This window comes from Antennarius striatus, chromosome 18 (assembly GCF_040054535.1).
Source record: "Antennarius striatus isolate MH-2024 chromosome 18, ASM4005453v1, whole genome shotgun sequence".
In the NCBI taxonomy this organism is placed as follows: Eukaryota; Metazoa; Chordata; class Actinopteri; order Lophiiformes; family Antennariidae; genus Antennarius; species Antennarius striatus.
In genome coordinates this window covers 4158155-4177971 of record NC_090793.1, presented here as the reverse complement: position 1 = coordinate 4177971, position 19817 = coordinate 4158155, and the positions used below count along the sequence as shown (strand labels likewise).

The 19817-nt window shown below is 38.7% G+C and overlaps 2 protein-coding genes across 3 annotated transcripts; one reads left to right on the top strand and one right to left on the bottom strand.

Annotated features, from left to right (window-relative positions):
- Positions 1-35: 35 nt before the first annotated feature.
- On the bottom strand, positions 36-10402 carry LOC137612157 (transcription factor BTF3 homolog 4-like). Of its 2 annotated transcripts, XM_068340530.1 has the most exons (7): positions 10328-10402; positions 9811-9870; positions 6319-6432; positions 5677-5878; positions 4930-4989; positions 1970-2025; positions 36-876 (listed from the first exon to the last, which is right to left on the bottom strand). In XM_068340530.1, exons 2-6 carry the CDS (start codon positions 9862-9864, stop codon positions 1979-1981), a joined length of 477 nt encoding a protein of 158 aa, XP_068196631.1. In that variant the 5' UTR covers positions 9865-9870; positions 10328-10402; the 3' UTR covers positions 36-876; positions 1970-1978. The 2 variants fall into 2 exon arrangements, with proteins under 2 accessions (XP_068196631.1, XP_068196630.1); XM_068340529.1 differs by lacking the exon at positions 36-876 and having other exon boundaries at positions 1685-2025.
- A 596-nt stretch (positions 10403-10998) lies between these two features.
- txndc12 (thioredoxin domain containing 12 (endoplasmic reticulum)) lies at positions 10999-19774 on the top strand. Its single transcript, XM_068341069.1, has 7 exons — positions 10999-11149; positions 14525-14585; positions 14859-14911; positions 15436-15509; positions 16092-16161; positions 18701-18784; positions 18930-19774. Exons 1-7 carry the CDS (start codon positions 11050-11052, stop codon positions 19001-19003), a joined length of 516 nt encoding a protein of 171 aa, XP_068197170.1. The 5' UTR covers positions 10999-11049; the 3' UTR covers positions 19004-19774.
- The last annotated feature ends 43 nt before the right edge of the window (positions 19775-19817 follow it).

Sequence of the window (19817 nt, the reverse complement as noted above, 5' to 3'; positions counted from 1 at the left end):
GTTTATTCCAGTTTAGCAGCCATTTAGAATCAAATACCAAAACTGTAATTCTGAAAAGTAAAAGATACATTTGGCATCATCCCTGATATGCAGCACACACAACGTATACAACATTTATGGAAAAAATGAACTTAATTTATCAATCATCACAACAGATCTGTTTTCAGACCCTGAATCTTAATATTATCGCTTTTGTGATTTTATTTTGAAAATAAAGACACAGCTTCCGGCTTGCTGCAGTTGTCCCCGTCTCACCGCGGGGTGAACGTTTGGCTTCGTCCAGCCCCTCCACTGAGGTCCAGCCACAGAAGCACAGACATTTTGGCTCCACGAGTGGTGTGCTGAGGCTCGTGGCGGGTCGGCACGCGAGGCAAAATGGCTCATTCCACCTGAATAACCTTGCGCGACCCGACCTGCGGTGTAAACAATGTCAGCTGCAATGATCAGTGCGATGCAGCAGAAATTAAAAGGGATGTGACCGTGTTAGCAGGGATGTAGTGATGTGTTGAAATCACCAATACAGTACCCTGTGAATCAGTTTATCAAATTACTAAAAAGAAGTCAATAGGAAAGTATTATGAATGTATACTACAAGTATACGGGCAAATTCCAATACTGATTCATAAATATTCTTTAAAATGATCTTAAGATTGGAATTTTCCCCTTGAGACTAAAGGAGTATCTGAATACCACACACCAAGGATGAAACAATAAAATTAATAATTACATCCCGCGAATCGGCGATGTATTGTAATTGTTAGTGTTTGTCTGTCCGTCCTTTCGTCCACCAAATATCTTCACAAACGTTGCAAATAGAAAGATGAAACAAAAAACACATTGCTGGGGCGGCAAAGGGGATGAAAATGAGATGATGGCCTTGAGAAAAGTAGGTCAAGGTCAAATTTCAACTTTTGTAAGTAAGACCATAGTGCTTTGATCTATGGTCTTAACCTTGAAAAACTAGGTCAAGGCCGCATTTTCACAATTATACCTCTTTAGGTATACATCTGTGAAACTTCATGACAAATAGAATGCACCAGTTGCATGTTAGATCATGGATCTTTTCTTAAATGACCCTGACTTATGAAAGTACGTCAGGGTAAAATTTTGAATTCAGGGGTGTTGCAGTCTCTGACTGCCTCGCTGTGAATGTTTAATAGTGCACCAACTGATCTGCAATTATTCCACACTGAATTTTGGAAAGCTTTCACTACTGTGCTGCCCTTAAATGAAATATGTTCACCTTTGCCCTCCACATCTGAAGGCAATATTTTTATTTCCTGTACATTTATTGGAGAAATGGAATTTCACGTTAACACCAATGCCTGAGCAATTTATTTGTACTGTTAAATATGCATTTGCAGTATAAAAAGACATATATATTTACTGGTATTATACTGTAAATCAAGACTTATAATACCAGTATGTATAGTCACCTTTCCTGTAAACTACAGTAATTAATTTTGAATTATTCAGCACTGGTACAAATCCTTCCGCTGAATGTATCCAAAACCTATGAAATTTAGTTGTATTGAAATTAGTTGCCACTACTACTTTTGATTTTATTATGAAGTGATCACAACTTACAAATACTTCAAGACCTCAACTTGCAGATATTTTGGGAAAGTCAACATAGATGACTATGACTACTGGGCAAGACATACCTGAGAAATCAAGTGATAAAAAAGAAGCATTGATAGCCCAAAAATGTTTTATTAAATTCACAACTCATCGATATAATATAAAGTGAACTCTGCATTCACTTTAATATAGAATTTATTAAATATTTACCATGAATTTGCCATATTTAACTTTGTAGAAAGCTTATTTCTCAACTGGCTTGAGTTCAAAGTGGTATATGTTTTTGGAGATGATCCATTGCACCTTTAACAACTGTTCAACCATCTCACAAGAGGAAAAACCCTTTGTGAGACAACCTGTTAAAAAAGGAAAATGGCTGAGAGGATACAGGGATTCATCAATTTGCTTCGTTCTTTGAGGCCTCGTCAAAGTTCTCCACGAGGTCTGTAAGACAGAAAATAGCAAGGTACATGTACAGAACACAAGGCAAATTAACACATTTTAAAATAAAGAGGCAGAAACAATGGAAAGCTTCTTTTGACTTAGTTGTCCAAATAGCAATACAGATCATAACAGATTGTAAAAACATTTGAACAGAGGGGTAAGTAGTCATGAGGGCGTACAGGGGAGGCTACTGAGTGGCTGTGTGGACCAGCTAGCAGGGGTTTTGAGATCTATTTTTAACCTCTGCACAGTTCCTAATTGAAATCTGCCACCATCATACCTGTCCCCAAGAAGAAGTCCATCAGCAGCCTGAACGACTCCAGACCTGTGGCTTTAACTTCTCTAGTGCTTTGAGAGGTTGGTTTTGAAGTATAGTAATCCCTCGTTTCTCGCGGTTAATACGTTCCAGGACCACCGGTGAAAAGCAAAATTCCGCGATATAGCGACAAACTATTTATTTTATTTTTTATAATAATTTAAACATTTATGAACCTTCCCCATACTGATATTATTATTATTACTCTTATAGATTGTTTAAAACGCTTTTGTATCAAAGAAAAGTTGCAGGAGGAACCGTGAGTCTCAGAATGCAGCACACATATGGACACTATAAGCCAATAGAATGCGTGTGCGGTATCACATTACTGCCTACTAAAAATCCACAATGTAGTGAAGCCATGAATCATGAAGCGCAAATAAGCGAGGTATTACTGTATTTAGTGTCCATAAAATATCTGCTGCATCCCAGTCTTGATCAGCACCAGTTCCCATATAGAGCCAACAGGTCCACTGGTGATGCATCAACACGGCCCTCCACACAGTGTGTGAACACCTCGAACAACCTGGCAGCTACGTGAGGATGTTGTTCGTGGATTTCAGCACACTCGTTCCACACTAACACACTCATTCTAAGCAAACTGTTGTCCAAACTGCGCAGTCTGGGTATTGACAACAAACCTGCTCACGGATTGGGAGTTTTCTCACGAACTGCAGGCAGTCAGTCAGACTGGGGGGTTACTACTCCTCAACCCTGGCTGTGAGCACTGGGGCCCCCCAGGGCTGTGAGCTCAGTCCAATGCTGTATACCCTGTGTACAACCCATAACTGCGACCCAATTAACAGTAGGAACTTCCTCGTTAAATTTGCTGATGACTTTACTGTGGTGGGGTTGATTACAAATAATGTTGAGTCGGCCTACAGGAAGGAGGTCCTGTACCTCACCACCTGGTGCTCCCTCAACAACCTGGCACTGAACTCCTCTAAAACAAATGAAATGGTGCCTGACTTCAGGAGGACGAGGGAGGATCCTCCGTCTCTTCTAGTCCGAGGGGACCAAGTGGGACAGATTAGTGACTTCCAAGTTCCTGGGAACATACATCTCACAGGATCTTACATGGGGCACTAACACCAATGCCCTTGTCAACAAGGTGGAACAGAGCCTATATCACATATGTCAAAGTCAAGGCCTGCGGGTTAGATCTGGCCCATGATTAATTATTGTCCGCGGGATGATTTTTAATTACTATTAGAACCGGCCTGCAGGCCACATCCACCCGCTGGTATTTTGCATGCACCAACACTACATTCCCCATAATGCAAAGGTAGTGGAAGTCACTGCAGCGCAGCAAGCGGCTTTGGCTTACATTTTCATGTACATGTATATGTACATGAGTACATTTTCAGAGAGGTAAAAAGTAAACCTGTGTGTCTTCTGCTGAGTTAGCATGTTTTATCCCCAACACAATGCCCCAGCTACGCATCCAAGCTGCTCAGACGCTCTCTATGTTTTATAGCACATACCTGTCTGAACACCTGGTCTCTCTGATGAAGCTGAACAAAACATCACACAGGAGCCGTCTGACTGATAAACACTTTCACTCCATCCTGAGGATTTCCTAACCTCAGAGCCTGACCCCAAACATTGATGAACTTGCACAAAAGATGAGACGCCATCAAATATCAGGGTCAGCCTCAAACAAGTGAGCACCACAGAGCAGTAACGTATTTTCCGTTTTAAATTCAGTTAAATTTTTACATTAGTTTCTACAAGACGTGATGTCTCTTTGAAGGAAGTATTTTGTCGGTGTCCCACGGATTTTTGTATTTTTTATATTCATTTAAGTTGAGTGGACTCAGAGAAAATGGCAAATAAGAGCCATAAGAAAGAATACAACTGATTTTATTTATTTAGTATTTTACTTATTTGAAAAAAGTGATTGGTAGGATCATGGAGAAGCACAATAATTTTTTTTTTAAGTTTTGAATTTTTTTGGCACAATAATGCATTATTATTGTGCATGCACAAATGGTGCTTTATTCATTCAATCATTAAATAATATACACTGTGTTGGCTTTTGGTTCAATAGGCTATGTTCATTTCAATATGTTTTAATAAACATTGAACCAGTCCAGCCCTTGGCTTGTAGCAAATGTTTTTTTTAGCCCTTCGTGTATTTGACTTTGACACCCCTGGCCTATACTGTCTGGTCGCTGAGAAGGGTGAAGGTGTCCCAGGACCTGCTGCTGTCCTTCTACAGGTGTCCTGTGGAGAACATCCTCACCAACAACATCCTGGTGTGGTTTAACAGCTGCTCTCAGGCTATCAAGAAGACTCTGGAAAGGGTCAGGAAGTACTCTATGCAATGTATTTGTTGCGACTGCTGCTATCGAGCCTCAGCTGCACAGTATCTGCCAACACTTGACGGCTCGTTGTAAATATATTAATGTAATTGTTTGTTCTTGTACCTAGGTTCTGTTTTTTTGGGTTTTTTTATACTTCCTAGTACCTGAGTTTTTTCACCGAGAGTTGTCTTTAAAAAATGTATATACCTGTGTATGATGACATTAAGGGCATTCTATTCTATTTTAATTCTAGAAAAAAGAGGAACACATTGAATTATCTACCTGGAACATCATCGTCCTCTTCCTCAGCAATTTCTTCCTTGACTGCTTTCATATCCAGTGCTGGAAATATGGAAAAGTAAAGAGAAAATATGTGATTCCAAGTCACACTGAAACTATAAAGCAAGATTTTTTTTTTTAAATTTTAAAAATGGAGATTTATAACAGCCTTGGGATCCCCCCCAGAGGAGCTGGAAGAGGTGTAAGGAAGAGTATGGGAATCCCTTGTGAGACTGTTGCCCACGTAACCCAGCCCCGGATAAGGAAGCCAGGAAGGCTGGATGGATTGATGGATGGATGGATGTTTATGTTAAAAAAGCCATGCAAGGAATATCAGAAGTGTCATAGATTTTGTTCAGGCCGTTACGATTAAAACCTGCTAAATGGAGCTGGTGGGGAAACAGTTTGATCACGCGTTGGTCTCATTTTGGACTGACACTATGGTGACAGAACTGCCATTTTTACTTTGCCAACCATTCAAACTCAATCAGCAGCTCACCCTACCTGAAATGTATTTGATAATCAGTCTCTAAATGCTTTTTTTTCTCCAGTTAATTTTGTTCTTTCCCCAGCCTTCTAAAACAGCCTCTATTGCTGCTACAAGCATCTTCCCCAATCACAGATTTGCATCCGTTGTTTTTCCAGTGATTCACCATGTATTGTTTACCAAACCTGAGACCTGAACTCAGGACAGTTTTACCACTGCAGAAAACTTTCTCAAAGTGAGTGGGTATTAACGCGTGCACTTACTCTGCCGTGGAAACTGCTCAGCCAGTTTGCGAAGGCTGCTGAGGCTGTCCGTTCCCAGCTGGCTCAAAATGCCTGGGAGCATCTCCGTCAGCTGCTTGGTCTCAGCGTGGCCCGTGATGGCAAAGGTGTTGGCAGAAAGAGATGCCTGCACCTTCGGATTGTTGAAGTGGATCACCGTCCCATCATCTTTTATCATATTCACCTATGGAAAAACATGGAAGTACCAGTTAATGTATTAAGATTCAATCTTGTGTCCACCTTAAACATGATGGTGATGAGACACTTGAAGATCCTGAAGATAAGACCTTTGCTTTGGAGAAGTATCTTCAAAAAATACACCTTTGTCAGGTAGAATGTCTGAATTAGTTTTAACTGCTTTAAGCATTTAATTAATTTTAATAATTTAATATGAAATGCAAAAGCTACCAGAGCCCAAGAGTGATACGTTAGTGTCTTTTTTGGTTTGCCTGAACTGGGACACTTTATGGGGGCTTATTTGATTAAAACAGAAAACAAAAAAAAGACAGAAATTAAGTAACATGACTGGAAAATGTTCTCTGGTCATTTATTCCTGTGTTTCATATTTTTTTATTGGGGAAAAATAAATCAGTACATCCTGCTCGTTTTTCTTTGATAGCTCACCTCCTCTATTCCTGCAATATTGTTCACTGCCAATTTCTTTAATGAACCTTGGAGTTTTTTGTCATCAGCTGTTGCAGTTTTGTGAACAACCTTTTTCTTCCTGCGGGCTGTTCCCTGTGAAAAGAAAAGACAGCTAATGTGACCACAATGTCAAATAAGATTTGCCACCAATAGGTCAAAGCTTTCTTTTTATGTGGCAATTTTTTTTTTTTCATTTTATCCAGGAAAGACTATGATGTCTCTTCTCAAGAGAAGAAAGAAAGAAATGTACTTCACTGATCCCACTTGGTGAAATTATTTTTTTTCCCACTCATACACTGATTATTGACGTGCATATGTTGGCCATTCTACCGAATTCCTGCAAAAGTTCAAAGTTGGAAACACATTGTCAAAAGTTGTTTTTTCCCAAAAAACCTTTACTACATAAATTGTGCCATGTTTCTACAGTGCAGATCGAGTAAAGGTGCAAATTTCATATAATGTCTGCCTGTTCTTGAAATGTTTTTCTGCTCCTGAAATGTGTCAGTACCGTAACACAGCAACACACTGCAGTAACAACTATTACATTAATCTGTTAATATTGTGTGTCCATACACCCTCTAAAAATTTTTTTTTGCAATTTATTATGAATGTTTTACAATAAAATCACTTAAAATCATTTTTTTAAACAAATTTTAAAGTTTATTTTCCAAGATTAATCAAAATTTAAACACAATCCTCTTTTGTAAAATGAATTAGTGATCTTGAATATCTCAGTTAATTAGTTATTACTCTGAATATACATTGAATAAAAGTCATCATATAATTTAATGTAATGACTTTGTTCTTATTTTATTTACAAAACACTCAGTGTTACAGTAGTAACTGCACTGCTTGGTCGTGACCACATTATTATGTTTGCAAGGTTGCACTGTATTACCTCAACCATATTGTTCAATATTCTCATTACCTGCCTTACAATTTGAATTTTGCAAAAACAAACGTTTGTAATCACTAAAATGAGCTCATTTACTATTTTACATTACTTCCAACAGCAGCACATCAACTGCAACATGGCATTAGAACATTTGATTTGTTTTGTAATTGAAAATGCATTGAAGAGCATAAATATAGAACATTAATAAAGTTATTCACATACTGACATGATAACATATAACAGCTCCTTTGTGGTTCACCTCCAATGAGCAACATATAAAGGGGACAGCGCCTTGCAAAGGGCATCTTGGCAGTGTTGAACTGCCACCTCCCACTGTCAGTTCACACTCCGAAATTTACACGGGTCTTGAACCGCCAACCCTCTGGTCCCCAGTCCAAGACTTAATGGACTGAGCTACTGCCATCCACAATCAGCATTATATTCATGTTTTATTATATCATAATAGCAGGAACCCATGGAAATTCCACTATAAAACAATAATATCAGACTTCATACCAAACATATGAAAACAAATGTATTGGTATTATAAACCAAGCGCACCCAACGTAGTCAAAAATCAACGTGGTGACAGAACGACTCTGTGTTGGCATATCATGAATTGCACTGGGTGGGCATTGCGAAGCAGTAGATCAATGTTAACAGGCTGACTGGAGAAAGAAAGCTAACTAATTGTGAGATTGGGAAAGGAGCTAACGTTAAAGGAAAAGGCACCTGTCAAAAGAGAAAGTGGAAAAGAAATTTTAGAGAAATGATAGTTCTGTTAGCTGACTACATGAACAGAACTGTATGTAGTTGCTTAAAGACTCTTTTTGTCAGATGCCCGAGGAGCATTTTGGATACTACATCGATTGTCCCATTCCAAACTGAAACCATAGCTGGACAGACTGTTCATGCTAGCCAGTTAGTTTCACTCAAATCGTTGTCGTTTTACTATGTTGGTCCTGCTGTTTGGACTTTCTGCTCAAAACATGAAAATTGTTGGACCAATTATGACACTCTAAAATTATGTTAACTGGGAAGTACATGTATAGTTATTTCTTCTAACATAGCAGATGCCTTACGCCATATTGTTCACGTGATTCCTTCTGGCAGATGTGTCGTGATTGGTTGGGCACTTGATTGACAGGTAGTGGGTGGAGTTGGTGACAGTGTAAGACTTTTCAAGTGAGCTTATTCAATTATATAGATGGGAATAACAATAATTATTATTATGATCATGATGATAATGATCATGATGATGATGATGATGATGATGATGATGATGATGATGATGATTATTATTATTAATTCAAATTCAATTTAAAAAACTTGATTAGTCCCCAAGAGGCAATTTTAGGAAAATAAAGCAGAATTGGTGCACAAGAAAGGAAAAGCAGAGTGCAAAGAACAACTAAACAGAAAGCAAACACTAACACAAAAATATACAATGAATGGATATGTACAATACAAAAAGGTATGTGTAATGGTTTAATAAATAAGATATCACGACATTTCATATTGTGGCAGCATTATGTGTGTTAGTATGAAGGGTGTAAAAGTGTAAACATACAGTGTAAACATGAATAGTGTAAGCATGAATAGGGTAAACATGAACAATAAACGTGAACGTTTCCAACTTTGAGACCGCAGCCTTCTACTAATATATTCACTATCTCTCCTCTGGACATGTCCAAACCATCTCAGTCTGGCCTCTCTGACTTTATCTCTAAAACCTCTAACATGTGCTGTCCCTCTGATGTACTCATTCCTGATCCTATCCTTCCTGGTCACTCCCAGAGAGAACCTCAGCATCTTCATCTCTGCTACCTCCAGCTCTGTCTCCTGTCTTTTCCTCAGTGACACTGTCTCTAGACCAAACAACATCGCTGGGTTACTTCTACTACACTTGCAAAATCAAAGTTTTAGTTTTCAACAAAAATCAACTAAATTTATTATTTGAATCAATCTGCTTAATTTCTTACACCAAAAAGACTGGGATGGAGGCAACGAAAACCGCGACAGCAGGAATGCAGCACAAAAGCAGTAATTTATGCATATGTTACCTTAATACTGCTCACAAAAATGAGCCAGTTCCATACATAACCAAGTCATAGTGCTATTTACAAATTCAAAACGTTAGAAAAACTTCATTATTACATCACACGATTTACTGCTCACTAACATCTACAAAAAAACTGTGTACACCATAAATTCCAATTGACAAATGATAAATCAAAAAAATTCAAGACTGAGAGGAAACTCATCAATACAATTAGTGATCAACCTTAAGGATTTTTTTTACTAATAGCAAAATACAAATAAGTATTTTACGTATAAGCAAACTGTTGTATACGTAAAAACCAGACAACTTTACAGCCACAGGTTAGGGGCCCTACAGTATTTTTTGCTGACCTCAGGAAGAACAACATAACAGGTGATTAAAGCCATTACACTCCCTGAAATGTGAAACAATGGAGCCAACACCAGAATTACATGTGAAATCCCAGACTGGGATTTGAGCAGTACATTTTAATACATGTAAACATTTTAGCAGCAATAGACTGATACTTACTTACCTTTCCACCTATTCGGACTTGTGCCTGAAGTTTGGCAAGCTTCTCTTGATTCATTGTGTTCTGTTTATAGATGGTGCAGAATTTTAACCATACTCGTTTATCATAGATTTTTCATGAAAGACATTACACATTCTGCATTCTGAAAACACATGTGACTGCTTGTCAAAATGCAATGACCATTTCAGAGTTAGTGAGGCTACCAGATCTACAATTATCCTGACGTTCACACAACACTGATCCAGACTACTAACACCCACTGATAGTTGTATTGATGCTATTTTAACAACACCAAATGAAAAAAATTTAATATAGATGAAGAAACATATCTTGAACAAGAGTCCAAATATGACAGGCTAGTTTAGCTAACATTAGCATCACGGCTACACAAACACACAAAAAACCTGGATTAAAATTTTTTAACGTGGTAAAAAAATAACTTTACAAGTCCCAAAAAAAAACAAAAACACGAGCGAATAAACGTTGCAGCACTGTGACCACAAAATAAAGTATTCTTTACCTTTTTAAGAGGAATTGACTAACTTGAATTCTTCTCACTGAACCAACAGCGGTTCATCTTAAACCGGGGTCATGTTCCAGCAGTACAATATATCTCCTATTGCATTTTTCACAATAAAATTATGAAACTCATAAAACAAAACAGTTTAGACATTTGTAGAGACAACATTCACAGCAAAGAAATCAAATACATACCTCATTTATTAAATTAAATTATAACATGTGTAAGATCCAAACACTTAATTTTTTAAAAATGTTTTGTGGATTTTAAGCTAAAGTTTTTCCACTTTCCACTTATTTTGTTGTCTAGCTTGACGAAGTGACGCTGTAAGTATGGAACACGTGGTTGTTTGTGGATGTGACGTCAAGTGAACGGCCACCGAAAATGTAAAATGTTTCACGGCTGACCAGTAGGGGGAGTAAGCTGATATATAATGCAAGGGGAAGTGAGCGCTCACATAGTATACTGTACTTTATATATACAGTATATATATACAGTGTGTATATATATATATATATATATATATATATATATATATATATATATATATATATATATATATATATATAAAGTACAGTATACTATGTGAGCGCTCACGTCCACATGCATTGCAAAGCCACCTAATAGGACTCTTATTTTGAAACGTCCCATTTGAACTTCCGGGTGTCCGGTTCCCTTTCCTCCAGCAGCTCTTTGTCTTGTGTGGAGAAAGGCCATACAAAATGCAAACGTCTTTAATAGTCATCGCTTTATTTTCACCTTTGCAGGTTCTGTTATTTTTGACGTGTTTTCAAGACGTTGTCGAAGCAGCCAGTGGGAGAGGTAGGTCTGTCTTCCATCACTGGAGGCTGTAGGAAGCTGTGTTTGCTGTTAGCTTCAAGCGTAGTGATAGTACAGTAGTTACACGTCTCCGAATCCTCATCCACGATAAGCAAGTCTGAGTCATGCTTTCTAAAGTTGATGAGGTGACTTGTTGTACAGTGCAGTATATAACTATGTCACAGATTACAAAATACAAGTATAAATGAACTATGAATATAAAACCACTATTTGACAGTCTTGCGTCACACTGTTCAGGGTAAAACAGAGAAATTCACCTGTTTCATGTCGTCACAGTTTCAATTGCTAATGCGGAACTGCAAGCTTGCGTCAGTATCAAAAGTAAATATAATCAATTGTTTCTCACATACGTGATAAATACCATATTTGATAGGAAAATGTATTGATTGTATGGTTATTTGCCTCAGTACAACAATCCCTCGTTCTTCGCGGGTAATGCGTTCCAGGAACTACACGCGATCAATGAAATCCGCGATAAAGTGACAAAGTATTTTTTTTTATTGTTTCCGATAATTTAAACGTTTATGGACTATTATTACACCACCTTACATCTGTATGAACTTTTCCCACACTCTTACAGACTGTTATATACTCACCATTGATTCTGAAAACATCGTTCCATTGTAATGCTGGTCTAGGCAGGAATTTATTTGAGTCCATTCTTTTTTGACTCTGACTGAGTTGTTGTACCTGTTCCTAGCACTGACGTGCGGTGAGGTTCATGGCTGGTGATGCACTGATTTCATCATAATTAGATTTACAAACATATGAACCTACAGTATAGCTTATACACCATTTAACTATCAACGGTGAGTGGGTTATTTTTAAAGTCTCAGTGCAGAATTACACGTACAAACTGTAACACAAATAAGCACATTTGATTTTTTCAAAAAAATTGTTATGTTGTTACCTCCATATTTGTTTATCATCTAAATTATGAAAATTTACTTAATAGAGCAAACATTTTAACATTTTAATTGTGACATATAGAGAGATAGCATTACGGTTTTACTGTATAGCATGCCAGCACAGCGAGCCGTGTCATTGCGCAGTCCATGGTGAGGCTCGGCTGGCGGGTGCCTCACCTCAGGTCTGTCCTCAGTATTTCAGTGGTAAATGTGAATAAAAATAATGTAAAATTAGTGACGTTAAACGGAAAATAATACACATCACTAGATAAATAGAACCATTTAATTTATTTTTTCCATTTACCATTTTTTTCTTTTATGATGCCAGGTGAGGCACGGCCTCACCTTCCTACCTTGACCGCACGTCACTGCAGGGGGCGCTGGTGATCCCAGGGATTCGGCCGAGGATTCTTCTTCCTCGGTCCACAAGTAGTGACAGTACCGTATTTTCCGCACTATAAGGCGCAATTAAAAGCCAAAAATTTTCTCATAAACCCGTAGTGCGCCTTATAATCCGGTGCATGTTATATATGGATTAATATTCATATTAATATTGGTTAAAAACATGATCGCTGGAAAAATCCGGCAGTCTGGCCGCCAGTCATGCCGCACTCCGCCACCAGAGGAGCACCTTCACAAGGCACTCGGGCCCACGCCCCCTAACAACGGTAGTCAAGGGGCGTCACCGAAGTCCCGGCTCTGACTGAACTGCTCTCAGACGGTAGAGCAGGCTGTAGGAGCACCGGTGATTACGAAACAAAACATAAGGAACTTTCAACAATTCTATTAATAAAGTTTGACTGACTGACTGATCTCAGTATTACCTAACTATTTGGCGTCGGAAATAACCCACTTTAAACTTATTTGATCTAAAAAATGCCATTGTGCTGGAATCTAGTGACGGTCCATTCTACTAGTCTGTGGAAACAAACGGACAAACTGGCATAAAGGTGAATGAAAGACCCTCAAAGCTGATCTTCCAGCCTTTTCTGAAAGTTCAAGAGCAGTCACTGCTAGACAAAGGTGTCTACTGTACTGCAATTGATTTACAAATGTAGTTGATAGCTCTGGGCGGGCGGCGGAGGGACGCATTCAGGCTTGTGTATTCTGTCTGCAGCGACGTGCTGTGAGATTCACGGCGGTGAGACACCGACGTTAAAGTCAGTTGTAGGAGTAAAACAGCGTCATATTTGCCAGTAAATTAGCAGCCTGACATTAAAAACTAGTTAAAAAATTGTTTAGGACACAAGTAAGTAGCAAGTAGCTGCACCTCACCTCCGACTGGACTACCGATCGATCAAAACAATATTTAAGTCATAAACGAAGACGAACGTCGGAGCTTAAATATCTGCTTCGAACTTCAGATCAGGAAATGATCCGCTCTGTTCGCACTGACTGCACTCGCAATGAATTTAACCAGTTTTTGATGTCAGGTTTTTTAATATGCATGTTGACTTCTTTCTAAGATGGCAAAGTGATCAAGTGATCAGGTTACCTTGATGAGGCTCAGAATGGATTATTGACATAACAATAGGGGCCATTCAAAGGTAGTCAGGAAGTCATGAATGCAATCATGACTGTCTGAGCAGCGCGGCTCTATCTAGTGGACAGATTGCGCAACTACAGCCGCTGCAGTTTATCAAATAAATTTTATTCATTTTTTATTGTGTGCGCCTTATATATGAAATAAATTGTAAAACAAATTATTGAGGGTGCGCCTTATAGTCCAGTGCGCCTTATAGTGCGGAAAATACTGTAAATTACAATCTACAGTATAGTCAGCGAGTCCAATACAGCCACTCATTTGTTTTCTGCTTGTCTTGCCTTACTTTAAAAATAGAGGATTATATATCTCAACTCAAAAAAATTTTGACGCTTTTGTTCAGAAGGAGCTACGCATGGACTTCATTTATAAGTAAACATAACATAACAAACTTGTAAGTAACAACATAAGTTTTTTAATCAAATGTGCCTATTTGTGTTACACTTTGTATGTGTGAATAATTCTGATCTGAGACTTTAAAAATATGAAATGAAGCCGCAATGGTTGATGCACAAATTTGCGAGGGATTACTGTATTGGCACATTTTAGTACAGCAAGCCATCACAAAATTAAAGCCAGAGAGAGAGTAATTTATGTACGTGAAACATCCTTTGATTGAGACACTGACAAAAGCAAAAAAAGTGCAAAGATGTATAGGGCGACTGGTATAATACTGTATACTGTACACCTTTAGAGAATTTGTCACAAAGCTTGACACAAACCTAAATGCTTGTCGTTATATGAACAGATAAGAGCTATTAAAATTCCACTAGTTATTCATGTTTGCCAGAGTTTACTTGCAATTCTTTGTACTGTTTGTGTATTCAGGGCAGAGCCAACCAGTTACAGGAAATATAATACTAGTTATACAACTCAGTTGTGGTCAATAACTTTTCCTTTCCCCAGGCTTTGGAGATAACATCCAATGGAGGACATTGGATGATGGCAAAAAAGAAGCAGCAGCAAGGTCAGTTCACACTCATCTTTCACACAACCTATACCCTGAGTTCAGGAAGAGCTGTTGACAAAAACCTTTAAATCTCTATTTTAACCTAGGAGTGAAACATTTGGACATGTTGATACCATTAATTCAAAGGTTGTAGTATAAGTAGTAATAATGATAATAATAATAATGTCATAAGTTGTAACATGTTGCTGACTGTATTTTTGCTTATTAACTAATTTGTTTTGGGTGTACATTGTAATCATGAGCAGTTTCTTTTATGTGGTTACTCAACAGCGGGCTGCCAATCATGCTCATCATCCACAAGAGCTGGTGTGGAGCTTGTAAAGGTAAAACTTGTGCCCATTTAACCATAAAAAAAACCTCATGTTTGGAATGTATCCTCTAGGATACGTAACATACTTGATTAAAAAAGGTTTCCTGTATAATATACACCTTTACATCGTGACGTGACCTGAGTCAACTTTGTGTGTTTGCTGTTGTGATTCATCCCAATGCATCCCAATGCAATCAAAATCATTGTCTATACAGCTGTCACTTGAATAATATAGTTAAACTCCACAACTTCAGTGTAAAGATTGGAAGACTGTTCATTTTTCAAAAAATTTGAATCATAGGGAAAATACAGTAGTGTCACTAACAACAGTTGACTCTGTTTTATTCAAATTATTGAATTAAGTCCTGCACATCAGTACCTCCTAGGAAGGGCAAGGATGGCTATAGATTAATCATATGTTTTCAAAGAAGCAAGATCAACACTGTATTGTGATGACACAGTAAGGTTTCTTATTTGTCCTAGATCTGACAGTTATACAACAAAAAGATCAACTGCATTTTATTTCTATGTCATCAGCACTGAAGCCCAAATTTGCAGATTCCAAAGAGATTGCTGAGCTTGCACACAACTTCATCATGATCAACGTAGAGGTAAGGAAAGGTTAAACGTTGTCATTTACTTCCTGTTGATGAAATGAAAAAATAACATTGAATCAACTTTAATGATCCCCTAAGGGAAATTATTTGTCCCTGCTAGTGTTAGTCAAATCTATTAAAAAAAAAAGAAGTCACATCTATGTGTATGCAGGCTCGAGACACACACACAAACATACACACACACTCACACACACACATACATACGCAGGGGGCGTGTTAGCATGCGGATGAGAGGTAGAACGGTGGGCAGCTCCTTCATGGTGTGACCCCAATGAGCAACTTATAAAGGGGACGGCGCCTTGCTCAAGGGGGTCTCGGCATCGTTCAGGAAATTAAGTAGCAGCTCTCAACTGCCAGTTTGCACTCCAAAATGTTTTGAATCACATGGGCCTTGAACCGGTCACCCTCCGGTACCTAGCCTAAGACTCAGTGGACTGAGCTACAGTCACCCCAAAGAACATGTATTTATACATCCATCGTGTTTCTTTTTCTCTTATTTTATCCATGTGGTAACAGTCAACATTAGCAAATATTAGGTTTCTGAAGCATGCAAGTTAATTCTTTTTTTTTTTATAGGATGAGGAGGAGCCAAAAGATGAGGTCTTCAGTCCTGATGGCGGATACATCCCTCGAATTCTCTTCCTTGGTATGGAGGGGGGTTGAGTCAAATAATTCCTTTGGGGAAATAGACAGTTCTGTCAGTGGCTGTCAGGTGCTTCTCACTCTTGTGAGGGTTTAAACTGCAGTTTCCCACGCTTGAAAAAGCAATTGTTTCAGAAGGTTGGACTGGAGTTTGCTCAATGACCAGGAATCCACGTTTTCTTTCCTTTATTTGAAAGTCGTTAGGCCACACAGGTGAAAAACCTTGAAACACAAATAGAAACTGAGAAAAAATGTAACCCAAATCAAATAATATACCCCAAAATCAAATACATAATTTTTTAACTATTTTTTTCTCTTGTGTGGCCCCATGGTGACCTGGGATCTCACCGAGGCCCAGCTGGCTGAAGTGCATCTCACTATAGCCAGATCCATGACCTGCAAGGCAAATAACCAGTTGTAGACAAGACGATTATGATCCTCTCTACAAGAAGATAGTTAAATGGATAAAGGAAGTGCATTGTGGATGCTTTACACTGAAATACTCAAGTTGGTTTGGATTAATGTTGAACCCACATATAAATTGAATATGGAGAATGGATTTTTAATCATTTAACATGGATCTTTTGTAGAAGACAAACAATTTGTATTTTAGCGTACAATAGGCAAATGCACACAATAAAAAATTTTGACACGCAGGCCTGAATACACACGAAATGTGTCCACATTAATGAAAGGATTAGAAATTAATGACACACGTGGCTCAAGCTGATCAAGGTTACAAAACCTATTCTCAAACTCTTACCCAAGTTTATGACTTCACAGTACTTTTCTGCCACTTTGTTAAATGTCTAAGATGCAGAAGCATTGTCTCTCATCACCAACTGCAGAGGGAAAGTGCAGCACTTTTCATCTCTAAATCTACAGAGAAAATGTTCAACTTGGCTTTGAATGCATTTAAAGCACTTATCATATCGACAACAGTCTTTTGCCTTGCAGCTCGCAGTTTAAGTGGTTTAGTTTCCCCATAATGTCCTTCAAAAATGCAAGGTCAAGTGTCCACTCTGTGTCCTCTAGCAGTGAGACGTCTTCGCCTTTGAGAGAAAACGATGTAAAACTCTTCCTCTGCTTAGCCATCAGATTTCTGTAGCAGCATATTCAGCTCACGTCTCCTCCAAAAGCACCTTGAAAATCCTGTTGATGATTTTCACAACAGGAGTCATCACATGTCCAAAGCCAATCACTTTAGCACGTAACGCCTGCTGGTGAATGATGCAGTGGTAATGCAGAAATTATGGGAAATCTGGGTCAGCTTTACAGCGAGCGATGAACCCTGTTCATAGCAGGAGCCCCGCCTGTAGTCACTCCTACCAGCTTTTCCAATAGTACCCTTTTTTGCTCGAAAAACTCCTTAACCGTGTTATAGATGTCATCTCCCCTCGTAGTTGTCTTCAAGGGCAGTAGTGTCAGGAGTTCTTCTCTTGTGGAGAAATCTGCAAATACCATCCGGATAAAAACCAACAGCTGCTGTGCAAAGACTCGTCGCACTGGATAAACCACCGGCACTTCGCCAGATCCCAGTCTGGCTGATCAGCCCAATTACCAGACATAGCAGACACTCTTCTAGCCATCGTAGATGCCCTCAGTTGCACATCAGAGAGAGTGGAGATCAGATAGGTTCCATTTTTCTCATCTTTAAGTACAGTGTTAGCAATAATCATCATTGCTTCTTTGAAAACTTCTCCATCTGAAAATGCCTTCTTCTTAATCAGAAAATGTGCAGCTCTAAACGAGGCTTCGGTTACTCTGTGTGACTTTTTCCCGGGCTTGTGAAAAAAGATTGATGATTACCCATAGCTGCCTTTAGCTCACGGGCTTTTTCTGCCAGTAGCGCACTTCCCGCTGGGTAGTTAGCATGGTAGCTTTTATGAAACGTTGTGAAGGGTCTCTCCACATTGTGCCGCTTTGGCATCACCACACTCGCCCCGCAAATGAGGAACACGCAAGTTTCTTTCAGTTGTAAAAAAAAAAAAAAAAAAAACTCTTCCTCCCATTCATTGTGAAATTAATACAATTTCTTTTTTCTGACATGTTTTGCGGTCAAACTGCATTCACCGTCCAACCACGCTGCGCCCAATACCTTACGCTCCACTAGCACTGAAATACTCTCACATGCACAATACTGACATTTGAAAGGTCAAAGGTGACCTAAACTTATCTAAAGTTTGTGTATAATTAACAGATTTTTAAGATATTCATTTTCAAATCAATATAAATGAAAATGATTTAAAAAGAATAAAATAAAAATTAAATTTGAGTCATAGTGAGTAGTGACGCATAAGTTGTTCTATTTTTAGAGCAGCCTGCGGGCAACTTATGTGGTCCTTGGGGGCGACCCGGTGCCCGCGGGCACAGTGTTGGTGACCCCTGACCTATACAATGGAGACACACAGGCTGAGATTGTCTTCCCAGTTTGTCCCACAATGCATCATTCATTCCTCGTGTTCATCATCATGTTCCTTCACCTTTCTGGAAAGAAGAGTGAGTGTTTGGGATGACAGAGCTCTCCGTGTTAACTCTTACAGATCCCAGTGGTACAGTTCATCCTGAAATTATTAACAAGAATGGAAATCCAACCTACAAGTACTTCTACACTAATGCAGACCAAGGTAAGTATACAGACTTCCAGGAACACTTGAGTTCTGGCTCTTGGAGTAAACCCACGTCTAAGGTGGATGGATACATTTTTTCATTGAAAAGCTGTCAATGATCATAGCATAGATTTTCTGCTTGTGCTCCCTCCATCCTATGCAGTTGTGTCCAGTATGAAGGAAGCACAGGGGAAGCTGACGGGCAACTTCAAGGTTTACAGCGCAGATGAGCTGTGAGGAGGTGGGAACAGGCACCAGGCTATAAGGGCTATACTCCACCTGGGGTCTATACTTCAAAGATCCCCAATATAGCCCCTTCACTATATATGCCAACACTGTAGGCAGTGAGGTCCATCCCACTGACTGAACAGAGCCAACCATGAAAAAGGGCCTTCTTGCATTCTGGATTAACCAATTCAGGACACAAGAAGTAACTACAAGAATACTACTGTACTCATATTTGTGTTGTCTTGGTTTTTAACTTCTATTATTGTATCCATTTTTCATTGAATTCTATATATCGTACATATACCTGTCTGTAGAGGATATAGCCAAATCAGCTATTAACTTATTTGCTGTTCTGGGGAGGATGATGTCAAGTTTTTAAAGCAATATGCATTGTTTTTCATTCAACTATGAATTTGTTTTCTTGTTTAAGGAGAATCACACTGTAGATGCCTGAACTCTGAATTCTAAACAGCACCAACATGGTACAATATTTTAGCACCTTCAATGATGTGCTTCCAAAGATCCTCTACAGTATGCAAATTATCATGCAACTACATTCTAGTTAAGTCAGTTATACACTACATGTGCCCTGTACTTCTGATTTCTATTGTTACTCATTTAGTCTTGCCTATGTACGCTGCATCGGCTCTGTGAGGTGACCTGTTTCTTTTCTGAACTGGCCTTTGTAAACTTTGGTAGGAGGACAGCGGCTTTAGTGGATGTATTTTATACATATACACAGCCAAATGTGCAAATAAAGTTTGTTTTACTGACTTGTTATTTAGTTGTGATCCACACTCATTAATGAAAAAGTGAAAAGTTG